General features: G+C 41.6%; 2 protein-coding genes across 4 annotated transcripts in view; one reads left to right on the top strand and one right to left on the bottom strand.

Annotated features, from left to right (window-relative positions):
- The first annotated feature begins 5,246 nt into the window (after positions 1 to 5,246).
- The window catches only part of Gabrr3 (gamma-aminobutyric acid type A receptor subunit rho3), a 59,564-nt gene continuing 38,709 nt past the window's right edge, over positions 5,247 to 26,101 (top strand). Inside the window, 3 exon segments of the mRNA NM_138897.2 lie at positions 5,247 to 5,557; positions 16,549 to 16,661; positions 24,858 to 24,925. Coding sequence (NP_620252.1) covers positions 5,442 to 5,557; positions 16,549 to 16,661; positions 24,858 to 24,925 — 297 coding nt within the window. The 5' untranslated portion in view covers positions 5,247 to 5,441.
- The window catches only part of Nlrp4a-ps1 (NLR family, pyrin domain containing 4A, pseudogene 1), a 63,091-nt gene continuing 57,368 nt past the window's right edge, over positions 20,379 to 26,101 (bottom strand). For all 3 annotated transcript variants that reach the window (XR_015633374.1, XR_015633377.1, XR_015633378.1), the window contains 2 exons: positions 24,762 to 24,956; positions 20,379 to 20,623 (listed from right to left, as the gene is read on the bottom strand). The gene's annotated coding sequence lies outside the window, so the exon portion shown is untranslated. The remainder of the gene's footprint in view (positions 20,624 to 24,761; positions 24,957 to 26,101) is intronic.

Below are 26,101 nucleotides of genomic sequence, written 5' to 3'. Positions count from 1 at the left end.
ACAGGAGGAGGGTGACATCCAGAGACCCTACCTGCCACAGCACAGCTTGGGAAGGCCGTAGGTGGGTTGTAGGCACAGAGGCCTGCCTATTGCAACACAACCCAACGTGGGAGGAGAAAGACAAATATCCAGAGACCAGCGTCCTCCTGCCACACTGATGGGTTATAGACACTTAGAGGCCCACTTGCCACTATACCAGGTGGCACAGGAAGGAGAGATGGTCCAGAGAGTCCTACCAGCTGTGTAGCGTGCTTGAAGCAGGAGCCACTACAATGTGTGAGTGTATAGAAAGCAGATGGGAGAGAAAGAGAAACAAAACAGTTTGAGCATTATCAAGAGAGCTGGAACTGGAGATTCAAGAGTGGAAAGGAATTCGAGCCTTTTGTGAGTAGCCAGCCCTGCCACCTGAGGTCGTAGTAAGGTCCCAGCCTGTGCTGCTGCTAAGGGCCATCTCTGGACCCACACCATGCAGCCCCAGGGAGTTCCAAGGGCTAGGCAGAATGGGTTCCGCCTCTCACCAGCTATCGAGCAAGGTGGGAGAGCAGAGTGAGTAAGCCCCTGCCTGGGCAGCACTGTAGAGCTGGCTCTGGCAGAGGAGGCTGAGTGAGCTGGTCCTGAGGTCATGGTAGGAGGAGAGGTGACTCGGTCTCCTGTCAGTGGCAGCATTTGATGGGCTAGTTGGGATGGTGTTGGGAGAGCTCACTTTGCTGATATGCATGAGGCAGAGCAGTCAGGCTGACCATCTCAGCTCCCACCTAAGCCGAGAGCCAGGGATTCCAGTTAGCCCACCCCAAAAATTTAAATCATCTGTGAGCTCTTAGAGCGTATGGAGAAACTTTAAGATAACGCAGAACCTTCCTCATGCAGCCCCAAGAGCCAACCTCCCAGTTCCCGTCCAGTTCTGTGTCAAATGGTATTCATGTCAGCAAGTCGTTTTGACAGAAAGCTCTTGTTAACAATGTGCTCATCAATATTCCTTGGTACTTACAAGTAAAATTGTTTTCTTGGTATAGGAGGAGGTATAACTTAAAACTAAGCTTACTGTTCAGTATGAGAAATATCATTAATTATAGTTCAAGGAAGGAAAAGGTGCATCTACCTTAGTAACGGAATTTAGATTTTTATTGTTGCTTAAACATTCTGACTACTTTTCATTAATCTTCCCTTTTCCTCTTCCCTGTGTTAACAGTGCATTAATTTTCGTTCACTTTGAGGGGTTTCTTTTAAGAACTTAAGAAAAACTGTGGTGAGGGTGGGAATGCGTGTGCTATGCTTCCATCTGGTGGCAAGCTTGCGCTATTACACCATGATAAATAGGGCTCGCACTGCTGACCTTATCTTGTACCACAGACGGTATTCCTTCCCACTCTTACCAAAGCTGACTCTAGCAAGCACGTGAAAGGGGGGTGAAAGGACTACACTCCATAAGAGCTCCATACCACTAGGAAATAGATCTGTTGATGAAGAGCAAAGACTTAAGGGAAGAGGAAACACCCATGACATAGAAAATTACATTTCTGGCACTTCGTTATGTTTCCAATTAAATTTACTTCCCAATATTAATTTAAAGCACAAAAATTGGCTGCTCGTTCTGTAGTTCTGCCTTCACTGTACATTTGGATCTCTCGAATCCCAGGTCAAATGTCTGCAGTTTCAAACAACTACAATTCCAAATTGATCGCCAATCATTGTGCCTGTGTGAAACGTAAGACAGCCTGTTTCCAAGTACTACAAGTGTGGCAATGACTCACAGAGGCTGCATTGTGCTAGACCTCCTCGTAATATAGATAGGATTTAAAGTATACAGGAGGAGCTGGTGAGATGATTCTGTGCGTAAAAGCACCTGTTGTCAAGCCTGATGCCCTAAGTCTGACTCTGAGGACCCACATGGCAGAGAGAAACATTGACCTCCAAAAATCTTCTTAGCAGTCCACAGAGAGAGAGACAGAGACAGAGACAGAGAGAGGGCCTGAACATGTGAAGAACAAATTAATAAATCTAATAAAGGTTTCATCTCTTGAGGTATGAATAGATTACATGCAGATAAATCATCTCATATATGAGACTTGAGAATCACTGGATTTCTTCTTCCATAGGCTCCTGGAACCAGATCCCCAGTAACATCATGGGATGACTGCATAAAAAGAGAGGAGAGGAGGGTTCACAAAGGCTCCAAAAGCCCTTCTGGATCAACAATCTAATCTATAATTATAGTATATAATATCTATAATCTATAATCTAACTATAATTTCCAGATCAATATATTTAGCATACATGGCATCTTACAAGCATACATGGAAGTTTTTGGAGCATTGGAAATATTATCATTTTTGCTGCTGCTCTTGCTGCAGATTGGATCTGATTCACCTCTAAAGAAGAGGTTGGCTCTCCTCGTATTTTCTTTTGTGGCCTAACGATAGCTGCATACCCAAGAAGACTCTGAGGGCACAGCTGCACCACCCAAGTTCACACTTGGTTCCTTGCCAGAGGGGCAGGCAAACATCGTCAGGATGGAGGAAAAGTGAACAGGAGGCAACTTATGCAAGGGACAGCCTCAGCTTCTACAAGCTTCCCCAGGAGCCATGAGCTACTGTTTCCTGGTGGTCACCACATTCTCCTTTTGACAGATGTGCTTTGATGCTTATTGGGATTGCAAAGGAAAACACTAAATGGATAAGGTCAGCAAGCTGCCTCCGCACCAAGAGACAGATGCTTCGCTGTAATTGCATGAAACCTCTTATGAACCAACTGTTTCCACTTTAAGCTGCTGGCTTGTTTTTATTTTTAGTGCGGACCATTTCTGACTTAAAATTCATCATCAAAAAAATCATAAACTCTTTTTACATCATTCTTAAAAATCACGAGTAGTTGGTATGGTATGGCAGGTGGGGGGGGGGTGGAGGTGCAATAAAAAGCCCAGATGAGACCTCATCATCGATTTGTCCTTACAATGAAGGGGCAGTGCAGGGACAAACGCAGTGTAAGCATATCAGCTAACTGCTTCAGATAGATTTATAAACTTAACACCATCTCCTTTTTCTCCTCATCCCCATTCTCTAGTTCTTCAGAAAATACAATGGAAGGGAAAACGTAGAGAAGGAGGGTGAGGAGGAGGAGAGGATGAGAAAGGAATAACAAAAACACACTGAAAGCACAAGAAGCTTTAATGTATGGGCTGAAAGGATGCACAGTCTATGTTAAAGATACATTCATACGATAAATGATTAGCAACGTAGACAAGATATTACGTCAACCAATCTATCTGAAAACGTTTGCAAATCCTCTCACGTTCTAACTGTCACTGCATTGCACATCTTTTAATACTTCGGTTGTTGGAGAAAGTTAACATCCATTCCATGACATTTTACATCTATACTATATGCCGTCTTGACATAAGCTGAGATAATTAGAAAGGAAACACAATTGAGAAAATACCTCCATAAGATGAGGCTATAGGCAAGCTTCGTCGCATTTTCTTGGTTAATGATTAATTGATATGAGAGCCCAGCCCATTGTGAGTGGTGTTACCCTGGGCCAGTGATACTGGTTGACCCTGGACTCCAACTGCAGGTAGCACTGAATAGCCTTGTTGGAGCACCAGTGGAAGGGGAAGCTCTTGGTCCTGCCAAGGTTGGACCCCCAGTGAATGGAATTGTTGTGGGGACAGTAATAGGGGGAGGATGGGGAGGGGAACACCCACATAGAAGGAGAGGGGGAGGCATTAGGGGGCTGATGGACAGGGAACTGGAAAAGGGAATAACATTTGAAATATAAATAAGAAATACCCAATTTAATAAAAATGGAAAATAAAATTAAAAAATAAATAAAAAAGAAAAAGAAATCAAACTGAGAGATCCGTGATGAGCAAGCTGTGAGATAAGCCACGTTCTTCTCTCATCTTGGCTCCTGTCCTCCTCCAGGGTCTGCATGAGTTCCTGGCCTGGGTGGTCCTAATGATGGACTAGAGAATGAGAGCTGGAAAACGAACTAAGTCCTCTCCTCCCCACATTGCTTCTGGCCACAACATTTTATCACAGTAACAGAAGTCCTATCTTAGACATACAGGGAATATTAGCAGCCAGAATTTCTACTGTCTATGTAGAAAGCATGCAGTAGACGCATGCTTGGCCCTAATTTTACACTGACGGGTTAATGTTTGGTGCATTACCCGGTACAGTAATGTCTCATTTAAAAGTTGCTTACTCAAAGATTAAAACAGAGACTGAAGGAACACCCATTCAGAGCCTGCCCCACATGTGGCCCATACATATACAGCCACCCAATTAGACAAGATGGATGAAGCAAAGAAGTGCAGACCGACAGGAGCCGGATGTAGATCGCTCCTGAGAGACACAGCCAGAATACAGCAAATATAGAGGCGAATGCTAGCAGCAAACCACTGAACTGAGAATAGGTCCCCTGTTGAAGGAATCAGAGAAAGAACTGGAAGAGCTTGAAGGGGCTCGAGACCCCAAAAGTACAACAATGCCAAGCAACCAGAGCTTCCAGGGACTAAGCCACTACCTAAAGACTATACATGGACTGACCCTGGACTCTGACCCCATAGGTAGCAATGAATATCCTAGTAAGAGCACCAGTGGAAGGGGAAGCCCTGGGTCCTGCTAAGACTGAACCCACAGTGAACTAGTCTATGGGGGGAGGGCGGCAATGGGGGGAGGGTTGGGAGGGGAACACCCATAAGGAAGGGGAGGGGGGAGGGGGATGTTTGCCCGGAAACCGGGAAAGGGAATAACACTCGAAATGTATATAAGAAATACTCAAGTTAATAAAAAAAAAAAAAAAAAGTTGCTTACTCTATTTAGTCTTAAATTGAATGACTTTCGTTATGAATAAACCATCATCATAAAATGTGGTTGTTTACTTGAAAATATAGTAATTTGATTTTTCTCTATTGTGCAGGGAGGCCTGTGTGTTTGAGGAGAGGAAATGATTCCTTGCTGGATTAAATGAAACCAGGAGATAAAAGAAAAGGTCTTTTGCAGTGTGTAATTAAGATTAAATTAATCATCTTTCTCTCATTAAGCATATTATTTTAGAGTCATTACATATATTCAAATTGTATTGCACTGGATTAAGAGGATTAGGGCCCAACCTAGCTTCTTTGTCTGCTGGGGACAGCAGCTGAGAGTTTATTGAGTGGGGAATCAAGCATCATATCAAGAACCGTCCCTGGAAAGAGGGCAAACAGAAAGCGTTGCCTTATTTTCTGAACATTGCCAATGAGACAAAGAGACACAGCCCGTGAGTGATGCCAGTCTACTTAATCTACAAAAACAACGGGCAGCACTGAGGGCAGTGTCTGCTTGTTTCTTCTTAGTTCATTTTCGTGACATGATATTTATTTTGTGAAAGACGCGTGGTCAGGAAACCTCAGTAGCTGTGTTGGTGGCATCTCCCAGCATTCCTTCCTTCTGGAAGACATGGTCCTGGCTTTTTGGTTGGCCTTCTTCACCTACACCTGGATCACACTGATGCTGGATGCTTCTGCCGTCAAGGAACCCCACCAGCAATGCCTCTCTTCACCGAAACAAACCCGGTAAGATATAGAAACAGAGTCATCAGTGATTTCCCAGTCTCCCTCAATAGCCACCTTGGACGGACCCTCTGCTAATCTAGAAATGTCTCTTTAAGGGAAGCTCGTCTTTGTCGAAGTACCTGTGTCTGGAATAGCACTGACCCATCAGAAGAAAACGTTTGAGGTTAACACCTGCAAGTATGGGATCTTCCATGTCCGACATTGTTTATTTAGTTATATTTATTTGGGGAGTGTATAGTTAAATGTTCACATATGCACCATCTTTCAGGAAGTGTATTTTTCCAATGCACTTATTATGAGTAATGATGCTTGTTTACAATTTCTCTAAATTTTGAATGAGTAGTTTAAGAAACAACTTTTCATGTGAATTTTGTGGAGGGAAGCTTGGTTTTGTATATCGAAGAGATGGTGTAAGAAAGCATTAAGACCATTTGTTAACTGTTGAAAATAGTCTCATAAATTTTTTTAAATCTAATCTTTTATTCAGTCCAGACTTTCCCAAGATCAAATTATCATTATTGTTATTTTTCACATCAATAACATGAGATGCCTGGATATATGCATCAATGGCTATATACTCAATGGCTATGCATTACAATAACCAAGGCTTCACAACTTGACTGGGGCTTTCCAGGTTTCCCTGAGAATTCCCCAACTTCCCCAGTGGACAAATGAGTGACTCTTCAACCCAAAGAACGAGCTTGTTAATGTCTTCCTCTGTTATAAGATCTCTCAAAAGACCTCCTCTGTGAAGTAACAGATGTTTGACAGATTGCCCTTAAAGTCTCCAATATTCATGAAACACTCATCACTGGATCAGGAGAAAGAACACAAACATTTAACCAACAATAAATATCTTTAGAATACTGATTCCTGGTCTGCTTTGTACCATTTAAATATATTTTTAATGAAAATAGAATTACATCATTTTCCTCCCCTTTTCTCCCTCCAGCTCCCCACCCTCAATGCCCCACACACTCTCTGGTTGATAGCCCCTTTTTTCTTTCAGTGTAATTGTTACACAAACACACACATGCACACATAAGAATACACATATTTGCACACACAAATACACAAATTCAACCATGTTGAGTCCATCTCTGTTGTCTGTGTGCATGTGGTTTCAGGGCTTACCAATCTACATTGGACAGCCAATAAGGGAGCTCCGCCCTAGGAGAGGCTAGTTCCCCTCCCAGCAGCCATTAGTCTCTTTTAGCTCTTTGTTTAGGAGTGGGACCTCATGAGGTCTTCCACTTTAGCACATCCATTGATATTGCCGTTGTTCCAGTCTTGTCTGTGTAGCCATTTCTAGTAGAGGCTGTTTCACAGCAGACTTCCTGGATTTAGCTCTTACAATCCTTCCACCTATGAATCATGACACGACAAAAATGTCCAACAAAGCAAGTGCAGGTAAAGGTATGGTAAATGTCACTCACATGGTGGTGCCAACTAATAGCTCTCTGGGATGTAAAGGTCCATTCAGCAGGAAAGAAATCATGCCTGCTACTGAAGACCTAGCCAACAGAATGGAGAGGAAACAAGATCCTGTTGAGTTTAACTCTTTTCCTCTCTAAAGAAATTAAGCATGGGAATATTTGGTGAATGTAAGACTATGCCAGATTATATGTGATTTTTGGTTCAGGTCTGTTTGTTGTTTGTTTGTTTAAAATTGCTTCCAACATTCATGTCGTTTATTTCATAATAAATGTCAAATACTATCTACCACTTAAAGCAATAGATTTTTTTCTGGCTGATCCGTAGATGCTTAGAGAAGGAAAAGGTAAATCATAAGAGCTATTCCATACTACTTGTCCACATCCATGGCACAGTATCTACAGAATAAAAAAAAAAATCATGCAACTAGTATCATGATTCGCTCACATCAGTAGAAGGGAGTTACATGCCCTGGGTGCTCACAAGATCAGCCCTCTCAAAAATCAGTGAAGAAAGGGGGTGATCAAAAGCTGCCTCTGAACCCTTGGCTATCAATAGATTCTAGGAGAGAAGGAATCACTGTATTTTGTTTGGTAGCCTCTTTCTCAGCAGCCAACAGATAACTCCAAACATGTGGTCACAGAGACAGTCTGGTTAATCTCAGTGGGTTGCAAAACAAAACAAACAAGAGAGAAATGTGTTTGTACTGTGGGGAGTAAACATTGGGGGGTAGGGGAGATAAAAGTAGTTAGTGTGCAAGATGTGCGTGTATGATGATGTTGTGAATGACAGCTATACTGACCACTTATTACGTCATTTTCCTTTTTTAAGTCAACAGTGAGCACAAAATCTTTCTGGTAAGGAGGGAACTTTTCCCTTAAGTTAAATGCCTCTTCTTTGCTTTTAAAAGAGAAAATTAAAAGGTTGTGTAGGTCAGGTTTCCTCTATAGGAAATCCTGGGGTTTCTGCTGTCTGAGGTCCAAACGTTTATTTTCCAGTTTTCTGTGAACTAACTGAAGAACCCTCCAGGCCACAAGCCAGAAGATGATTCATTAAAATTTCTAGGTGCTGCTTTCGTGCTGCAGTGAACAATTCCCTAGGGCACCAGAGACTGTGTAAGCCACCAACCTGGTTCAAAGCAGCGATTCATGATAGAACAGGGCGCTTTCCCTGAGCAAACACAGTCACCCAAGAGCCCGTTTTTATACTGCTGTCAGCACTGTAAGCTTGTTCCAGAGAAGTGGGACAGGCGTCTCCATACTTGTGTTGTAAATACACCTCGCCGTGTCCTTGGTGCAATGCCAAACCTGATTACCCACAACAAGTAATGGTGTTACTGATCGATAAGCTACCCCTTAGAATGCAAGAAAACCAGCAGAGTGGAGACGAAAGGAAGACGTAGTCTTTGTTTGAAAATCACACACTTCACACACACCCCTTTGCATTTATAGTAATTATTCTGAGCCCAGCTTTCACAGCAGTCAGGCTTCTATAGTATATTAATCACGCTATCTATTTTCATTCAGATTATAAGTTTGCTTTCCGTCCAAAGATATAAGTGCAACATGTAAACAAAGTTTGTTACTCTAATATCCCCCTTATGTCTAAGAGAGAGAGAGTGAATTTTGGAAAAGAATATGGAATAAGAAGCATTCAGCAAGTGAAAATGTCTTTTGTTGCTTGGGAAAGACATCTGGTTCTACCGTAATCGTGTTGTCCTCAGGCTGTTTGGGCTTATTGTGACTCTGTGGCAGAACTTAGTAATTACTAAACTATCCTACAATAGGTCTGTAGACACTGTATCATAGTATCTATTTTTTGTTTATTTCATTTATGTATGCATACTTTAACTGTAACTTGTTTAAATGTAAGATTTTATAAGCTAATCTTTTGTAAGTTTACTCTTTTTTTTCTTTCAAGCAAATACTTTATTATTTACATCCTTCTTAAATCCTCTCTCTGATATTTTCATTTCTCCATCTTAAGTGATTTAGCTAATTTGTAACTTTCTTCCCATCTTTATTAACTTGGGTATTTCTTATTTACATTTCGATTGTTATTCCCTTTCCCGGTTTCTGGGCCAACATCCCCCTAACCCCTTCTCCTCCCCTTCTCTATGGGTGTTCCCCTCGCCATTACCGCCCTCCCCCCAACAATCACATTCACTGGGGGTTCAGTCTTGGCAGGATCAAGGTCTTCCCCTTCCACTGGTGCTCTTTTTTTTATTTTCTTTCTTTATTAACTTGAGTATTTCTTATTTACATTTCGATTGTTATTCCCTTTCCCGGTTTCCGGTCCAACATCCCCCAACCCCTCCCGTTCTATATGGCTGTTCCCCTCCCCATCCTCCCCCACTATCGCCCTCCCCCCAACAATCACGTTCACTGGGGCTTCAGTCTTAGCAGGACCCAGGGCTTCCCCTTCCACTGGTGCTCTTACTAGGATATTCATTGCTACCTATGAGGTCAGAGTCCAGGGTCAGTCCATGTATAGTCTTTAGGTAGTGGCTTAGTCCCTGGAAGCTCTGGTTGCTTGGCATTGTTGTTCATATGGGGTCTCGAGCTCCTTCAAGCTCTTCCAGTCTCTATTTTTTTTTTTAACTTGTTCACTTTATGTCCTACTCACTGAGAAGGCTCCCAGTCATCCCCTCCCAAAATCCTTCTCCCTTTTCCCCCTCCTGTTCTCCTCTGAGCAGTTGGATTCCCCTGGGTATCCCCCCAACCCTGGCTCCTCAAGCCTTTATGAGCTAATCTTAATAGGATTTTATTTTATAGAAAGCACATTAGTCTTCTGGAAACTATACAGTTGGCTCTTGTTAACTGTTCAGAACAAATTCTAGCACAGATCTGTATAATCTATAAATTATTCCAAAAGCTTCAGCCAGTGTGCATTCCTTCGCCATTCTAGTTCAAGCCCAGCACTGGTGTGAAAGTCATCCAATACGGTTGTGGAAACATGAGCACGATTTGCAGATTTATGATCTTTTTCAAACAAGACAGGAACTCCAAGTTTCATATTAAATGTTGTAACTTACAGAGCTCTGTGAGCTCCAAATAATGTCTACAGACCAACATCAACGTTGGTCCAGTTTCCTAATAATTATGAAGGAGTTTGAACCCTCAGCACTGAGCTCATGACCTGGTAAAGACCCATGAAGGGTACAGTAGCTGCTCTGTCTCTAGCAGAGCACGCTCTCTGGCTGGCTCAGGAACAAAAATCTGCACACATGTTTCCTTTATAGGCAAAAGATACTAAGAACGGTCTGTCAGCCATGGTTCTGGATGGAGTTCAGGTGTATAGGAGCTGTTCAGGCAAGGCCACCGGGATCTTCTCATCCTCCCTAAGGCTTCTCATAGCATCAGGGACCAAGAAATAAACATTGGACCCCCTATTAGGAAGGTTTTCTTATTGATCAAACATGGGGCAAATGATTTCCCTGCTATTTTACTGTATCATGAATTTGTATCGATACATACAGATTTTACATTTTTTAAAATAAAAAGTAGTGGTGTGATGTATTGTACTGGGTGAATTTTGATCTGGGCTTCTGAGTTCCCTTCTGATAGAGCTTGAATAAGAAAGTGGCCATCCTGAGTGACACCAGTCAACCCTCATCAGAGAAGCTTCTTCTTGTAGTAAATGGTAATAAACACAGAAATCCACAACTGAACACTGTGCAGAGAGCGAGAAACTTTGGAGCACTCAGTCCTAAATGGGATGTCTTAATCGAAGCCTTCAGTCAAAGCTCAGGAATCCATGAGGAAGAGAGGCCAGAAGAACAATTTAAGAGCCAGAGATGGTGGAAGAATCCAAGGAAGGAGGACAAGTGTACAAGGAACTCATAGAGACTGTAACAACACACATGAGACCCGAACAAGTTCAAGCTAGATGGCAAGTGGGCACAAGTCCCACCCCTAACCAGGAAGCTATTGGAGATTGATACCTTCTGGGAAAGACAAAAGTTAATTTTCTCCAATAGAGTATCACAGGTTATATAAACTACACCCCAGGACAGGCCTCATGCTCAAGAGAAGTTGGCCAACACAGAATCAACTCCATGTTTATTTGGGTACTTTTGTCATTGTTATTGTTATGGTTTGGTGGTTTGCGGGTCTTTGGGGGGTGGATTTGGGGAGGGTTGTTTTGTTTATCTTTTGTTTGGAAGAATTTTTTGAGAGAACGTGAAGTTGGGTGGGAAGGGCTGAGAAGGTCTGGAAGGACTTGGGGAGAGAGCAGAATATAACCAAAATATGTTATTTGAATTTAAATGAGAATATTAAGGGAAAATTGCATTGACAAGAAAACATATTTCTAGAATGACAAGAACAGGTGACCTCTAGAGTGACTCTAGAATATGAATGGAATGTAGAAGTTTCTATGTTCACTTTTACTGTCAATAGGACAAAATGGCAGCCAACAGATTGGGAAAAGATCTTTACCAATCCTACATCCAATAGAGGATTAATATCCAATATATACAAAGAACTCAAGAAGTTAGACTCCAGAGAACCAAATAACCCTATTAAAAATGGGGTACAGAGCTAAAAAGAAGAATTCTCAACTGAGGAATCTCAAACGGCTGAGAAGTACCTAAAGAAATGTTCAACATCCTTAATCATCAGGGAAATGCAAATCAAAACAAACCTGAGATTCCACCTCACACCAGTCAGAATGGTTAAGATAAAAAACTCAGGTGACAGCAGATGCTGGAGAAAGAGGAACACTCCTCCATTGTTGGTGGGATTGCAGACTGGTACAACCACTCTGGAAATCAGTCTGGAGGTTCCTCAGAAAATTTGCATTATGAATCTTTAAGGGTACACGTAACGTATCTGAGGGGGATGCAATCATGTGTAATCTCTAAACAACTTCAGGATTCCATTTTTATGACCTCCTTATTAGGGTAGATTATCTTGAAGTCGTCACAAACTCCCCCATCACCTCTTTTTGACAAAGTACAGGCACCCCTCTCTCCCAATCTCGCTGTGTGCTTGTGGCACACCAGAACTTCCTGAGCACAAAGAGACAGTTATGAATATTGAGGATGAGACAGTGAAGGATTCCAAGTCCTTTCCCACTGGCTTGCTTCCTATCTCCTTCTTTCAACAAAATCAAAGGAAGAACCTGGTTAATGTATTGGTTTATAAATCACTAAAAATGATTATGGTTATTTGGTCACACCATGGCTTTTAAAATATGTCAGAAGTAACGTAAATAATTCAGTTACATTTTTCAAATAATACAAAAATTTTTCTTGAAATTCAATATACGTATGCATACATGAACAAAATTCAGTATTTTCATCTAAAAAGTAAAAAAAGGGAATTATGAAAAACTCAGTTTTCCATTTCTTTTTCCTTTTTTTTTTGTATTTTGTTGTTATTGTTGTTTGTTTTTGTGTTTTAGACAGGATTTTTCTGTATAGCTCTGGCTATCACTGTGTAGATGAGGCTGTCCTTGAACTCAGAGATCCACCTAGCTCTGCCTCCCAAGTGCTGGGATTAAAGGTGTGGACCACCACTGCCCAGCTCCATTTCTTGAAACATAAAATAACTGGAGAAAATATACCTCCCAAAATGTACTGTCATTTAATTACCAATTTCATCTTTACTAAAATTTTATTCTTAAATTTAATAGGAATCAACATTTTATAAATTATTTAGTTCTATTTGTAATGGCAATATAAAATTTAAAAGTTAATATTAATGTACATACATATTTTCTTCCCCAAAATATTTCCATGATGGGTAATACAAATCTTTGAAGGAAATAATAGAAATACAAGTTCTACGAAAATAATTAATATGAATATTCTGATATTTTAGAGAATTTACTTACATATTCTTAAATACTTAACATAGGTATTTAAGTTCATATGATACATTTAAAGGAAGAATGCTATTCGAAATCACCAATATCTAAATATTTTTAAATGTATGATGAACAATTATAGAGGTTATTTATATTTGTTGGGGAATTTTATTTTATAATTTTTATGTGTTTGTATCTGTTTGTGTGTGTCTGTGTGTGTGTGTATCTGTCGGTGTCTGTGTCTGTGTCTGTGTGTGTCTGTGTGTGTGTGCGCGTATGTGTCTGTCTGTCTGTCTGTCCGTATGTGTGTCTGTGTGTGTCTGTGTGTGTGTATGTGTGTGTATGTGTGTAGGTGTGTGCGTGTGTGTCTGTCTGTCTGTCCGTATGTGTGTCTGTGTGTGTCTGTGTGTGTGTATGTGTGTAGATGTGTAGGTGTGTGCGTGTGTGTCTGTCTGTCTGTCCGTATGTGTGTCTGTGTGTGTCTGTGTGTGTGTATGTGTGTAGATGTGTAGGTGTGTGCGTGTGTGTCTGTCTGTCTGTCCATATGTGTGTCTGTGTGTGTCTGTGTCTGTGTGTGTGTCTGTATGTCTGTGTCTGTGTGTGTGTCTGTGTGTCTGTGTGTCTGTGATGTGTGTGCGTGTGTGTCTCTGTCTGTCCGTGTCTGTGTCTGTGTGTGTGTGTGTCTCTGTGTGTGTGTGTGTGTGTGTGTGTGTGTGTGTGTGTGTGTATGGATGTAGGTTTGTGAATGCAGTTGCCTATGGAACTAGAGGTGCCAGTTTCTTGCAGTAAAAGTTACAGGTGGGCCTGAGTCCACCAATGTGGGGGCTGGGAACCAAACTCCTATCCTTTGCATGGCTGTAACCATTCCTACCCACTGAGCCATCTCTCCAGCTCTTCTAAGTATTTGTTAAAATATGTATGGTACAGTAATAGATTTCTAAAATTTGTTTCAAGGGGAGAGCCACAAGCCTCTCTTGGCAAAGCAGGTAAGATAAAAGGAAATGAGGATGAGATAACCATGGACCACTGCAGGTCCGGTGAGAGGAGGCCCGTGCCCCACTGCGGCCAAGCCAGCAGTCACAGGAGGCCTGTGCTCAGCACTCTAGAAGTTCTTCACTCAAAATATCTGTACTTCAGTCTCCTGCAGGGAAAGCTTCTGACAAGGCACATTTGCTGCATAGCATACAATTGTATCAAAAATATTATTCCCAAAGGAGAAATTTTTGTAAATTCCCCCATTACATCGACTCTCTTTTTTTCAGGAAAACAAGTAGCTAGCCAGATAGTACCAACAACAAGTGCTGTTTTCTACAGAAACAAGTTATCCTGAAAAGCTGTTGCAAAATTTCATACCCCAAACCTACTGAGTCAGCAGACACTGTGGGCAAAGGACCAGAAAACCAGAAGATGGGGACACATGCCAATGAGATCATATTTACCAAACACCTGGGCTGATATCTTGGACACAGTAGGCATTGTTTGAAAGTTACCTCTTGTTATTTGTCATTTATTCTTATATACGTGTGTGTGTGTGTGTGTGTGTGTGTGTGTGTGTGTGTGTGTGTGTTTGTGCGGGGGTGAGGAGGTAGGGGTGGGAGTATTTGCATGAGTGCATGTGTATATACATGTATGTGGAAGTCAGTGGTCAAACTCAGGTCAGGTATGGTTCTTCAGGAGTTGTCACTTTGGGTCTTGAAACGCGAACCTGGGCTCACCAGTTAGGCCACTGGAAGACAAGCAAGGTTCAGGGATCCTCCTATCTATGTCTTTGATTCCACTATGATTCACTTTGGGGGAAAGGTATAGAAAATCTAGGTTCTACACTTACTCAAGAAGTATGTACTTTATGACTGTGTATCTCCCCAGACCCCAACCATTATTTTTTTAATAAATGTTAATCCCATCTCCTCAGAAGATGTTCCCTAGTTTATTGTAGCTCCTTGTGAGAAAATATTCAACGTGCTCTGTTATTCATAGGCTATAATGGCTTAAAATATTTAAGTTCAAATTCATTGCCTTCTATGCAAAAGAGATTCCTTTTCTTAAATTATCCATTCATATTAGTAGAAAGAGAATACATCTCTAAACCCCTGAAGATTCACCCAGAAGCAACTCTGTAGAGAAATCACTGGACCATCTCACAAACCCTAGTATGTCTCTTCAGTCAGCTGCTTCAGAACCTGAAATTCTCCAAGTCAAAGTCATTTTCTAGAGTCAAGAAAATGCCTCTGGGGCCAGTGAGGCAACTCAGTGGATATCACTGAGGGTGAGGACCGTGGTTCAATCCCCAAGACCCACATGATAGAAGGGGACAAGAGAGTTAAGCAAGTTGTCTTCTGACCTATACAAGAGTGTTATGGGAGGTCCATGTAGGCACATACGCTCGTTCGTACATGTGCGCGAACACACACACACACACACACACACACACACACACACACACACCTAATGTAGCAAGAAAAAAAAAACATTAAGTAAATTGCTTCCAGAACTGTTTTGTTAAAATCTGCATCCGTGTTCCTAAGAAATGGTGCCTCAAGAGAAAAAAAGAAGTCCCATTGTCCAAATGAGCCCACGTTCACAAATCCCAGAGGGACAAGACTTTGCTTCCAAGTCAGGAGCTTCCGATGCTGCCTTTGACCTACAGAAGGAAGGTGAAAATGGACTTAGCCTGTTTCACCACTGGCTTTGCCCAGTACCAACAAGCCATGAGTCGTACACCCACAACCTGCAGTAGGGTGTGACTGCGACCTCGTCCTGTCCGCACCCTCTCTGCTTATTCTGGCTCTGAAAGCCCTGCTTTCATCGCTTTACATTTTTGTGATGTTTTTACTTGTTTGCTGCTTTAATGCAGAGACTGAAAGGTCTCCAGGTGTGGTCCTCATCCCCAGGATGCTTCCTGAGGTGCTTCCGTAGCTGATAAGGGTGTCCTGTGACTCTGAACTTTAATTACCTGGTATTTCTCATCTAACAAGTGTCTGCTTGTGTATTAAATCCCTTTTCGTCTGATATTTCTAGTACTCTAAAATTTGTTTTACCTTTTCTGTTCCACCCTTACATAATAACAGAAAACAAATGTTGGCAGAATCTTTGACTTAATCTGAACGAAGAAAATGAGATTGTATGTGTTTATTTCAGACCACGCTGTGTTAAGCAAAATGGCTAATGATGAGAAATATATGTATCTTAAAAGTAGGGGTTGCTGGCTAGCTTTATAACAACTTGACACAAACTAGAGTTATCTGAAAGGAGGAAGCCTTAATTGAGAAAATGCCCCCTTAAGGTCCAGCTGTAGTGCATGTATTAATTAGGGACTGATGGGGGAGCCCAACCAATTTAGGTTGATGCCGTCCATGAGCTTGTAGTCCTGGGTTTTTTGGTTTTTTTTTTTTTTTTGGTTCTTTTTTTTCAGAGCTGGGGACCGAACCCAGGGCCTTGCGCTTCCTAGGTAAGCGCTCTACCACTGAGCTAAATCCCCAGCCCGTAGTCCTGGGTTTTATAAGAAAGCAGGCTGAGCAAGCTTGGTGAGCAAGCCAGTAAGCAGCATCCCTCCATGGCCTCGGCATCACTTCTTGCCTCCAGGTTCCTGCCCTGTGTGAGTTCCTGTCCTGACCTCCTTCAGTAATGGACTGTGGATATAGAAACCGACACCAAATGAACTCTTCCCTCAAGTTGCTTCGGTCATAACATTTCATCTCAGCAATAGTAAACCTAACAAAAACATATGTGTCTCTTTTTCTCTGTAGCATTCGGGAAACTAGAATGAGGAAAGATGACCTTACTAAAGTCTGGCCCCTGAAACGTGAACAACTGTTGCACATTGAAGACCATGATTTCTCCACGAGGCCTGGATTTGGAGGTGAGTGTTATCGAAAATCCATGCTAAAGCCTACCACACGCTCAGGGCAGGACTGAAAATTTGAAGCAATTAGAACCAAAGCACGAGGAAAAGCCATCTGCTAAAATAAAAACTTTTAAATACCCGCATAATCATCTTCTCTCGATCGGTAACAACTGACAACACGTCCATTGTATATTGACCCTCAAACTCCTTTTGTCTCTTACTCACACTCTTGCAAGCAGGATGCGCTCAATATTTCGATGACAGATAAATTTGCAGCATAGTGACTTGCTGTTTCTCTTACAAGCTGAATTGGATGGCTTGCTAATTTACAAAAGTCTCACTAATTATTCCCACAAGCTCAAATGCCCGGCTTTAATGAAAGAGTAATTGCAATATCAAACGCCATGACTCCTTTGGCCTGGTGGATCTTCCTCCTCTTTGATGCTTTTACAAATTAAAGCTGATGTGTAAGACCGGGCACTGGGTTGAGCCCTTTAATGCACTGTGCCGTTTACCTTGGCAGTCATTACAAGCAGGCACTGTCAGGAAACCTTCATATTCCAGTGTAGAAACCCACGGACAGAGAGGTTAGAAAGATTCCCTAGATCACGTAGGAAGTGGTGGGAGCAAGATCTGATGGCGGTTGTGGGCGGTGGAGTGGGGCCCGAGGCGGGGAGCATTGTGGAGCAAAGCAGTTTTCTAAATGCTTTCATCACTGAGGGAACATGTTTTCCAGATGTACAGGGAATGTGACGTCTTCCAGCTACACCAAACTCTTTGAGTCCACCTGCTTGGTGTTTGTTTGTTTGTTTGTTTGTTTTGGAAACAAGGTCTCACCCTCCCAATTCTCAGACTGACAACTTTTCAAAAACCCTAACATATGTAAATCAGGCAAGGGTGGATGAAGAAGAAAGGAGATCTTCTGATAATAAGGCAGGCACAGAGTCTGGACGAATAACTCCTGAATAGAGAGAGCTGGGGGAAACGCGGTAGTCACTGCATGTTAACTTATAGCCGAGGGAAGCATGGCGCGGATGCAGATGCCATGGAGAGCTAACGTGCTAACGGGGAAAAAAAAAAAATTAATCAAGTAGCTGTTACGTGGAGGGCTGCTTTGGTTTGCTCTGGTTTGATTTTCCTTCTTTCTTTCTTCCTTCCTTTTTTTTTTTTTCTTTCTGATTATGCACCCGCCGGTGTGTTCTATACATGCATGTGTAATTCTGTATCCACATATATGTGGGCTCATATGTGCCAGTGTAGGTTCCCATGAGTACACATGCAGGTAGAATGACTTCAGTAATCTTCCTGGATCGTGTTACACATTACTCATTGAGGCAAGACCTCTTAGTGGAACATAGGGTTTATTGCTGTGTCTAGTTTCTCTAGCATCTCCCTCGGGGGATCCTGTTCCTCTCTCTACCTTCCCAATGCTGAAATTATAGGCAGGCTGCCGTGCCTACCCAGCATTCCCGTGAGTGAGGGAGATCCAAACTTCAGTTACTGCCTTTATTCTTTACCTGACTGGCAATCGCCTCAACCCCTGCTTTTCTTATGTAATTTTGTGGGAACCGTGGGCCTGAAACTCTGTTTCGTAAGTGACTCAAACCATCTTCAGCATCAGAATAATGGAAAGGGCTCTGAACAGTCGGGGCCCTGAGCCCCATCTGGATCAACTAGATCTAGGTGGGACTGAGAGTTCGCTGGTCTTCACAGTGGGCAGATGCTGCTGGCACTGTCTGGTAAACGCTGCCGAGGCTGGGGCTCGGAGAAGCACTGGGTTCGTTTACCACCATCTGATTTACAGTCTCGGCGAGTCTGTTTCTTCTTGTTTTCCGGAGTGTTCATCACAATTGTTGAATCCCACTTTACGATCACAGAAGCCTTGAAATGACTCCGGTTTAACGATATTTGAATTTAGGGCTGAGCTCTCAACAGTCGCATAGTCTCAGCACCACACGGTGAGACTCTGGCTGACTGATAACCAAAAGAAGCCAAAAGAAGCTTCTGTGTCCCAGTCCAGAGCAGCACTAGTCTGCATGTATAAATGTGTATGTTTAGAGGCAAGTCCACACGTGTCTACAAAGCAAGACAAAGGTAGATTCCCCTCCTACAGTCTAATGACCTCTGAGCGACTTTTATCGTGTTTATGGTGCTAGTAAAGAATTTCCTCCGCTGGAGCAGCGCGCTTATCTAGTCAGAGAACACACCCGCAGAAGCCCCGCAGGGGATCTGATCAAGCCAGTCAATAGATTGAGCCAGCGTAGATAGGAGAGAGGCTTGAGGCTTCGCGTCTAGCTGAGGAGCTATTGACAATTCTCGCCTACCTCAGGAGACAACATCGTTTTTTTTTTCTCCTTGAGGGTGTGGGTATTGAAAGGCTGGCTGCACAGGTTCATGCTAGCCCTGCTAATTGAACTTGATATTTTTTAAAACTGAAAAATAAGGAAGAGTACATGGGGAGTGGGCAGGGCTCCTGTTGGGGTTCCATGAGAAAATGGGGCATCGGTGTGGACATGGTCAAGATACACTGTGGGGTGTGTGTGTGTGTGTGTGTTTGTGTGTGTGTGTGCGCGTTTTTGCCGTGTGTGTGTGTGTGTGTGTGTGTGTGTGTGTGTAAAATTACCACAGAATAAGTAAAATATGTTGTTTTAAAAACAAAAAGTGTTCATTTCATTGTTCTTTTGAAACTCTCCCTCTTTCTTTTTCTGGCTCACTATTTCTGACAATTCTCCCAAAAGGTATCAAACCCCTTAACTAACATTTATTTTCATAAAGACGATGCTCACCCCAGGAAAGGTGTTCCAACATTTGTATAATATGATCTATAACTACTATGTTACAGGTGTAGCGGATTCTGCATTTGATTTCTAAAAACAAAGTGGCTTGGAGTTGAATTCTTTGGAGACGCTAGGGGGCGCCAATCTCCCGTGAATTGTTAGAAACTGGCCTCCGGTTACAGTTGGAAGTGCCTGGAAATACATTCTTCTCAACAGGAATTCAAGATTTGGTTTGCTTGTTTGCTTGTTTAGAGGCTATTGTGAACGGTACTGTTTTACCGATTCCTTTCTCAGTATGTCTGCCGTCTGTATACAGGAGAGCTACTGGAGTTTGTGTCCTGTTAATAAATTTGCTAGCGTGTGTCAGCTGTAGACATTTTCAGGCAAAGTCTTCAGGGAAGGGTATGCTTCTAATGTCTTCCCCTCCACCTCCATTCCCTCCTTCTCCTTCAGGTGTCTCACTAATAAGACTTCAAGCCTTAATTCCTGGAAGCTAGGTTCCTCCATTAAATTGTTCTCTGTTGTCAAGGAAGAGACTTTCGGTTTTCGTTTTTTAACAGGGTCTCTCTTAGGGACATTACCAAGAAAGAGAGAGAAACGGCCATACGTGTTCGTGGGCCTCAAGACAAACAATTCACAGGCACCTTAGGACTCAACATGCTTCAAGGATTAGCAGACCCGCCAGGGAATTGATTCTGAATCTTGGGACCAACGCAGGCTTCTGAGTAGACCCCACATTGTCTAAAATGATGCCGAGTGAGTGGCTACCAATGCTGCAGAATGCTAAACGAGCACCCTCCTTCCAAGGAAAAGCATGTTCGCCTTCATCGTCCACCTATGCGTCATCCTCAGCTCCAGAGAAGCATAAAATTGACCTGAAATTTCCTTTTTGCCTGATCTGTTAAGAATACATGTTAAGTTGGTGGTGGTTGTGGTGGTGGGTTTTTTTTTGGGGGGGGGGGGAGCTTTATTTTGCTTATTTGTGCTTTGTTTTGTCTTGCTGGTAATAGGTTGGGCTAAATGGTGTTCAGATGGCTTGTTCAGTCATTCCAGAAGGAAACATCCATAAATCCAGTCAGATAAGCCAGTCTGCCAGCTCCATGAAGCCGTCTTTAATTTGCTTAGTTTGAACAGAACAGTGCCTTCGACAGGGACCCGTCTCTCTGCTCTCAAATGGCTGCCTTCCTTTGGGAAATCAGGCTACGGGATACAAAAGACAAGCTTTAATTTATGTCCCTTCCTTTCTACTTGTCCAAGGCACAGTCTCGTGAACATGCTTTCTCTCCTCTCAAGCTAAATGTAACTTCAGTACTTCTCTTGCCTTAATGTGTTTTCCTAATTAGGTTTAACGTTAAAACCAGCTGCTACCAGGGTGGTTTTTATTTTTTATTTATTTATTTTTTTTACTTTTTTACTTTTATAACGCATTAGAAGATTAATTGACTCATTGTGTGGGAACAGGAGGATGTAGATTTAGGGGGCTTTTTGTTTAACTTGGATTGTAAATTGCAGCTCCTTTTCTTTATGTTTTCCCACCCACTGTGTCTCCTATAACTAAGGGCGTTGTGTTTCATTCTCCCAGATGATGATTTCTTGGTCTCTAAAAAAGTCAAGTCACTTCAGCACCTAGATTCTGGCTTCTGAGATGAGACAAAAGCTAGCATCATCAAAGTCACTTCCTGTCTCTGAATGTCACACAAGAAGCCTAGGAGTCAGAAGGACTTGTTCCTATCCCTACCTCCATCTGGCTTGGGGTTTCAAATAAGCCTTCACATTTTCCCACATAAGTTCATACAGAGCCCAGCTAGAGCTAAAAATCCATGTGTCCTGGTACCTATGGAGTGCCTGCAAAGATATGAGAGGACACATTGGGCAGTGAATTGTAAAGACACTATAGAAATAGATACATGATTCTACTTAACCCTAATTAATCTACCCACATAAAAAAATCCTAATATACATAAAAAGGAATTATAAATGTATGTTACTACATAGTTAGTGACCATCATCAAAGTGGTTAATATTTAACATTTCATTGAGTTTATTTATAAACCTTACCTAGAAATGTTACCGTTGTAAGCCATTATAAAGTCATCATTATTTATAATATTAAGTCCATTGCTGGCCCAGTAGAGAGTAAATGTTAGTTCTCAGAATATTTGAATGGGGGTAAGGGCAGGACTTGGAATGCTCCCCTCTACTGTTCTCCCAATAGCTCTACAAGGTTGACACCATATTTGTTCTGTTTATAGATTAGTGAACTGAAGTATGAAGATTGAGGAGACACAGAAAGTTAGCCCTACTTTGGTTTTGTATGGCTACATATGTTGGCATTTTAACTGCACTTAATTGTCACGTTTTCTATAAGAAAGTCTCCCTCCGGGGTGAGGCAAACAGTGATGTCTGGAGGTTTAATGATTAGCCAATATCCATAACTCTCCATCTTGTGTTTACATCCCTCTCACCTTCTACTCAGTCCTCAGGCATCGGAACACAGGTTCTTATGCCCAGGAGTTGGATGCCCTTGACGTGGAGTTCAAAGGAGACAGACAGGAGGTCAGAGAGCCTCCCCAGGCACACATTGTCTGTGGAGTCTGAGGGGCTTATCTGCATATAGCCGTATAAATCTTAATGGAAGGGAAAAAGAAATAGAGAACAGAAAAGTACTTCAAATGAGCCAAGACATGTCTTACCTACACCAGAAAACTAGCCTTGAGATTCCAGTTCATGGCCAACAGTAGTGCGACTATATCACTGAAAGTTAGCTTGATAAGACTCTCCCCAGGATTTCAGAAATAGCCACCAACAACCAGGATATGCACTCATCTCTCCATATCTTCAGGGGGTGTTTGGAAGCCTACTGTTATTGCCTAAAAAGACACCAACTTGCACAGATGCTCAGTCCTTTATGTGAAATGGCACAGCACTTTCATATGCCCTATATTATTTCTTTCAATTGTCTCTATCACTTCTAATGCCTAGTGCAATGTAAACAATAATGTAATGCCCACTGTTGTTAATGAGGCTTGTTTGCAAAACAATGATGAGAAGGAATGGAGTACATGTTTAGTTCACAGACTGAATGACTGAAGTGAATTCGTGAAACCCGTACACTCAAGGGGCCAATTGTCCTTAAAAGTCCCTAAATCTAAGCCCTTCTCTGGTTTCATCAGAAAATGAATGATAGAAAATCACTGCAAGTGTATCTCTCTCTCTCTCTCTCTCTCTCTCTCTCTCTCTCTCTCTCTCTCTCTCTGTGTGTGTGTGTGTGTGTGTGCCTATATGTGTGTATGTAAGTGTGTCTGTGTACGTGAGTATATTGATAACCTATATGTTTGAGAGTATAGAATTAAGAATAATGAGCTACGTTTTCAAAAGCAGGCTTGAGTTTTTGCTTAACTGAGCAAGTAGAGCTAATTTATTAAGGTGCAATTAGGTCTATTAAGCCTTACACACTGTACTGTTGGGGACCTGCAATGGGACTCTTTGAGTATCTGCAGATGTTATAGCGGAAAACACAAACCTCGGAGATATTTCTTACTCCATAACATATAATAGTGATGAAGCTGTATTCAGATATTCATCTGCATGACTGTGTTCACTTTATCCAGGACATTCTGCCACCCCTTCCAGACCTTTCAAAATCCCATTCCCTCACAGTATTAGAATTAATGGGAAGGTTTATTCACCATGAAGTGCCAAGTAGAGCTATGGATGATACGTTTTCATGAATTTTTATTTTGATTATTAATTCAAGATAAAGGGCAAATGCAAAACCAACAATGCTGAGCCCTATGAAGGAATAATACTAAGTTGTCCCCAAGTTCATGTGTCATTGAAGTCTGCCGTAAACAGTGCTATTTATAGAATTAGTGTCATATAAGTTACTTGATCCAATATGCTAGGAAGATGGAAGTTAAGACATGAGTAAGGCATTATAAAGGGTTAGACAGGCTGGGGATTTAGCTCAGTGGTAGAGCGCTTACCTAGGAAGCGCAAGGCCCTGGGTTCGGTCCCCAGCTCCGGGGGAAAAAAGAACAATAAATAAATAAATAAATAAAGGGTTAGACAGGAGGATATTTGAGTGGCAGGCTAAGTACCTGGCAAGCTGAGACTCTTCTAAGTAAGAAATGCTAATAATCAAAAGGGGAATCTGGTGCAGATAAAGGTGGTATGGAGAATTAATGAGGTCCCCAAAGGGGTTAGCTTGTTTTATACTGTATTATGCATCCAGAAGGCCACTGAGTTGTATGCTGGTGTGTGTCACATTCAACACATTCAGTCTTTCTTAAGCCAAGTATGGAAGCTTTTCATGATAGACTCCTCTAAATCCCAACATCGTGATTAAACAGCTGGGACTCAGCTGTGCAGGATTAATCTTTATTTGTTAGTAGTTGAAGGTTCTTTTTAACTCTATCACGCAATGGGATTTTAAATGAGAATGACTTATACTACAGTGTAAGAAAATTCATGCAGCGGCTCTGTATAAACATATGGATGATGTCAACATAGCTGCAGATCAAATTTCACACCTAAAAGTTAATGATAAAGTTAGTAAAAGCAATCCCTCTATACACAGAGAGACAGAGACAGACAGAGAGGCAAAGGAGAGAGAGACAAGGGCAGACTGACTGACCCGCAGACAGACAGATGGGGTTTTGAAATCCATTTTAGTGGAATTATGGCATGCTACAATGGCTGTCTGGTCTGGGCTCTCTTAGTTTTCATTTACACTCTCTAGGCTCAGAAAGATTTCAGGGCTGCGGCTGAGTTTGCAGCCCGTTCACTCTGAAATTGTTTCAGTTTCTATTTGAGCGTATTTCAGCAAACAAGTTTCTAAGATATTTTACTTCTTCCCCAGTACCCCCTATGCTTGCTGATCCACACGGGGACCTGTCTGAGTCTGCGTCATTGGTATAGCACATAGGAATCTATCTCTCGGCTGCCAACCATTGTATGAAATTAAAAGGCTGATGCTGGAGGCAGGAGAGATATGGGTTTGATATCCCAAAGCCAAGCACTCTATAAAACTCACTGAACTGCCAATATCACACAGAATGCACAATCTGACATGCTCTTACATGTGCTTCCAAAACACAGTTCCTCCCTAAATCCCTACCAGCCGAAAAATGAAATAGCAAAACTGGAAACACCACTTCTATAATATATTGTGCAGGGAATCCTTTGAGACCTTCCAAGAAAATAAGCAATGATGTTTAGAACACCATTTATTATCATCTGAGCCTTAGTTATTATGTTTGAAGGTGTATGTGTGTCTGATAAATGAAAATAGGTGAAATGATGAATAAAAATATATACATTGGGAAACATAGATCACCTTCAGTTGTTGAACAATGGTCTTTCTCAGTTTGGAAGATGTCCAAAATGATGATAGCGCGTTTCTCGGTAAATTATTCATTTTTTCTTTCTGAAGGTTCACCAGTGCCAGTGGGTATAGATGTCCAGGTTGAAAGCATTGACAGCATTTCAGAGGTCAACATGGTGAGTGTTCCCGTAGGGTATTGACCTGTTTCTGGTAGGAATAAAAATCACAGGGGTGAAATCACTTGCTCTTGAATACGCTGTTTCAGACGTGACTGTTGTTAACCTTTTCTGCTTTGCATCCCAGTCGTTGGGCTTGCTGGTCTCTCTTCCGTTTCCTTCCTCCTCCCTCAGATTACACTCTTACTTTTGCTCCTCCTGTTTCTTTCTCACGGTCTCTCATTTATTGCTTCCCGAAGGACATCGTGACAAACCTGCTTTCTCTCACAGTGTTACACACCTGAAAACTAGGGCATAAGAAAAACAACCATACAGTTTGCACACTGTGAAATCTCACCCATGAGGCCTTGCTCATAAAATGGTGGACATGTTCATAAAATGATAGACTTCTGGGACAAACTCTATAGGTCATTTCCAGCTGTTTTGGTTAGCATTAATTCTGCTTGTCTATAAATAACCAATATCAGAAGATAGGACATTTTAAAACACGATCATCATATTTAATTCAGAAAGTTAAGTTTTGTTTAACCCACGGGGTGTTATAAAAATATAAGACAGCTTAATGTTTTATTTTCCAATGTAATAGTTATATTTTCTTGAAACGTTTTTGTTTTTAAGATTACTATTTTATTTAGTCATATATGAAGTAGGTATGTAATAATTTTACATACATATGCACATTAGAAAGCAAAAGAAAACTAAATTGTTAGATACAGGTAAATCCAAACCATGTGTCTACAGAAATAACTATACATGTTACAGCTCACATATCAAAAAGATTTATTTAACAACTATCCAAATGCAACTTTTGAAAAATGTCATGAGAATACACACTTAAAAGCTTCAAAACAAGAGGAAATGAAGTATCTGGATTAGTATATGTGGAGTGTCTATTAAATAATACAATAAATATTTTCAAATAAAAGAGAAATTTAAAAAGAAAATATTTGAAAATGACCATCTATTATCAGTCTTCCTTTTGCCCTTTCACCAGTCTCTACCTCATGTTACTTACTTTATTGCAACCTTTTCGTCTTCTTTAACCTGGTTTTATCAGTTTCAGCCACGTTTATGATTTCATGGCGCCAACTGTACTTTTTCCATCTCATTTTCTCTCTTTAATGTATAAGGACTTTCTTTGTCTAGGTAACTTTCAGAATACATTTTCCATTAAGT

Source organism: Rattus norvegicus, chromosome 11 (genome assembly GCF_021556685.1).
Source record: "Rattus norvegicus strain SHRSP/BbbUtx chromosome 11, alternate assembly SHRSP_T2T, whole genome shotgun sequence".
NCBI lineage: Eukaryota > Metazoa > Chordata > Mammalia > Rodentia > Muridae > Rattus > Rattus norvegicus.
Note: the sequence above shows the minus strand (reverse complement) of the source record. Positions and strands in the feature narration are given on the sequence as shown.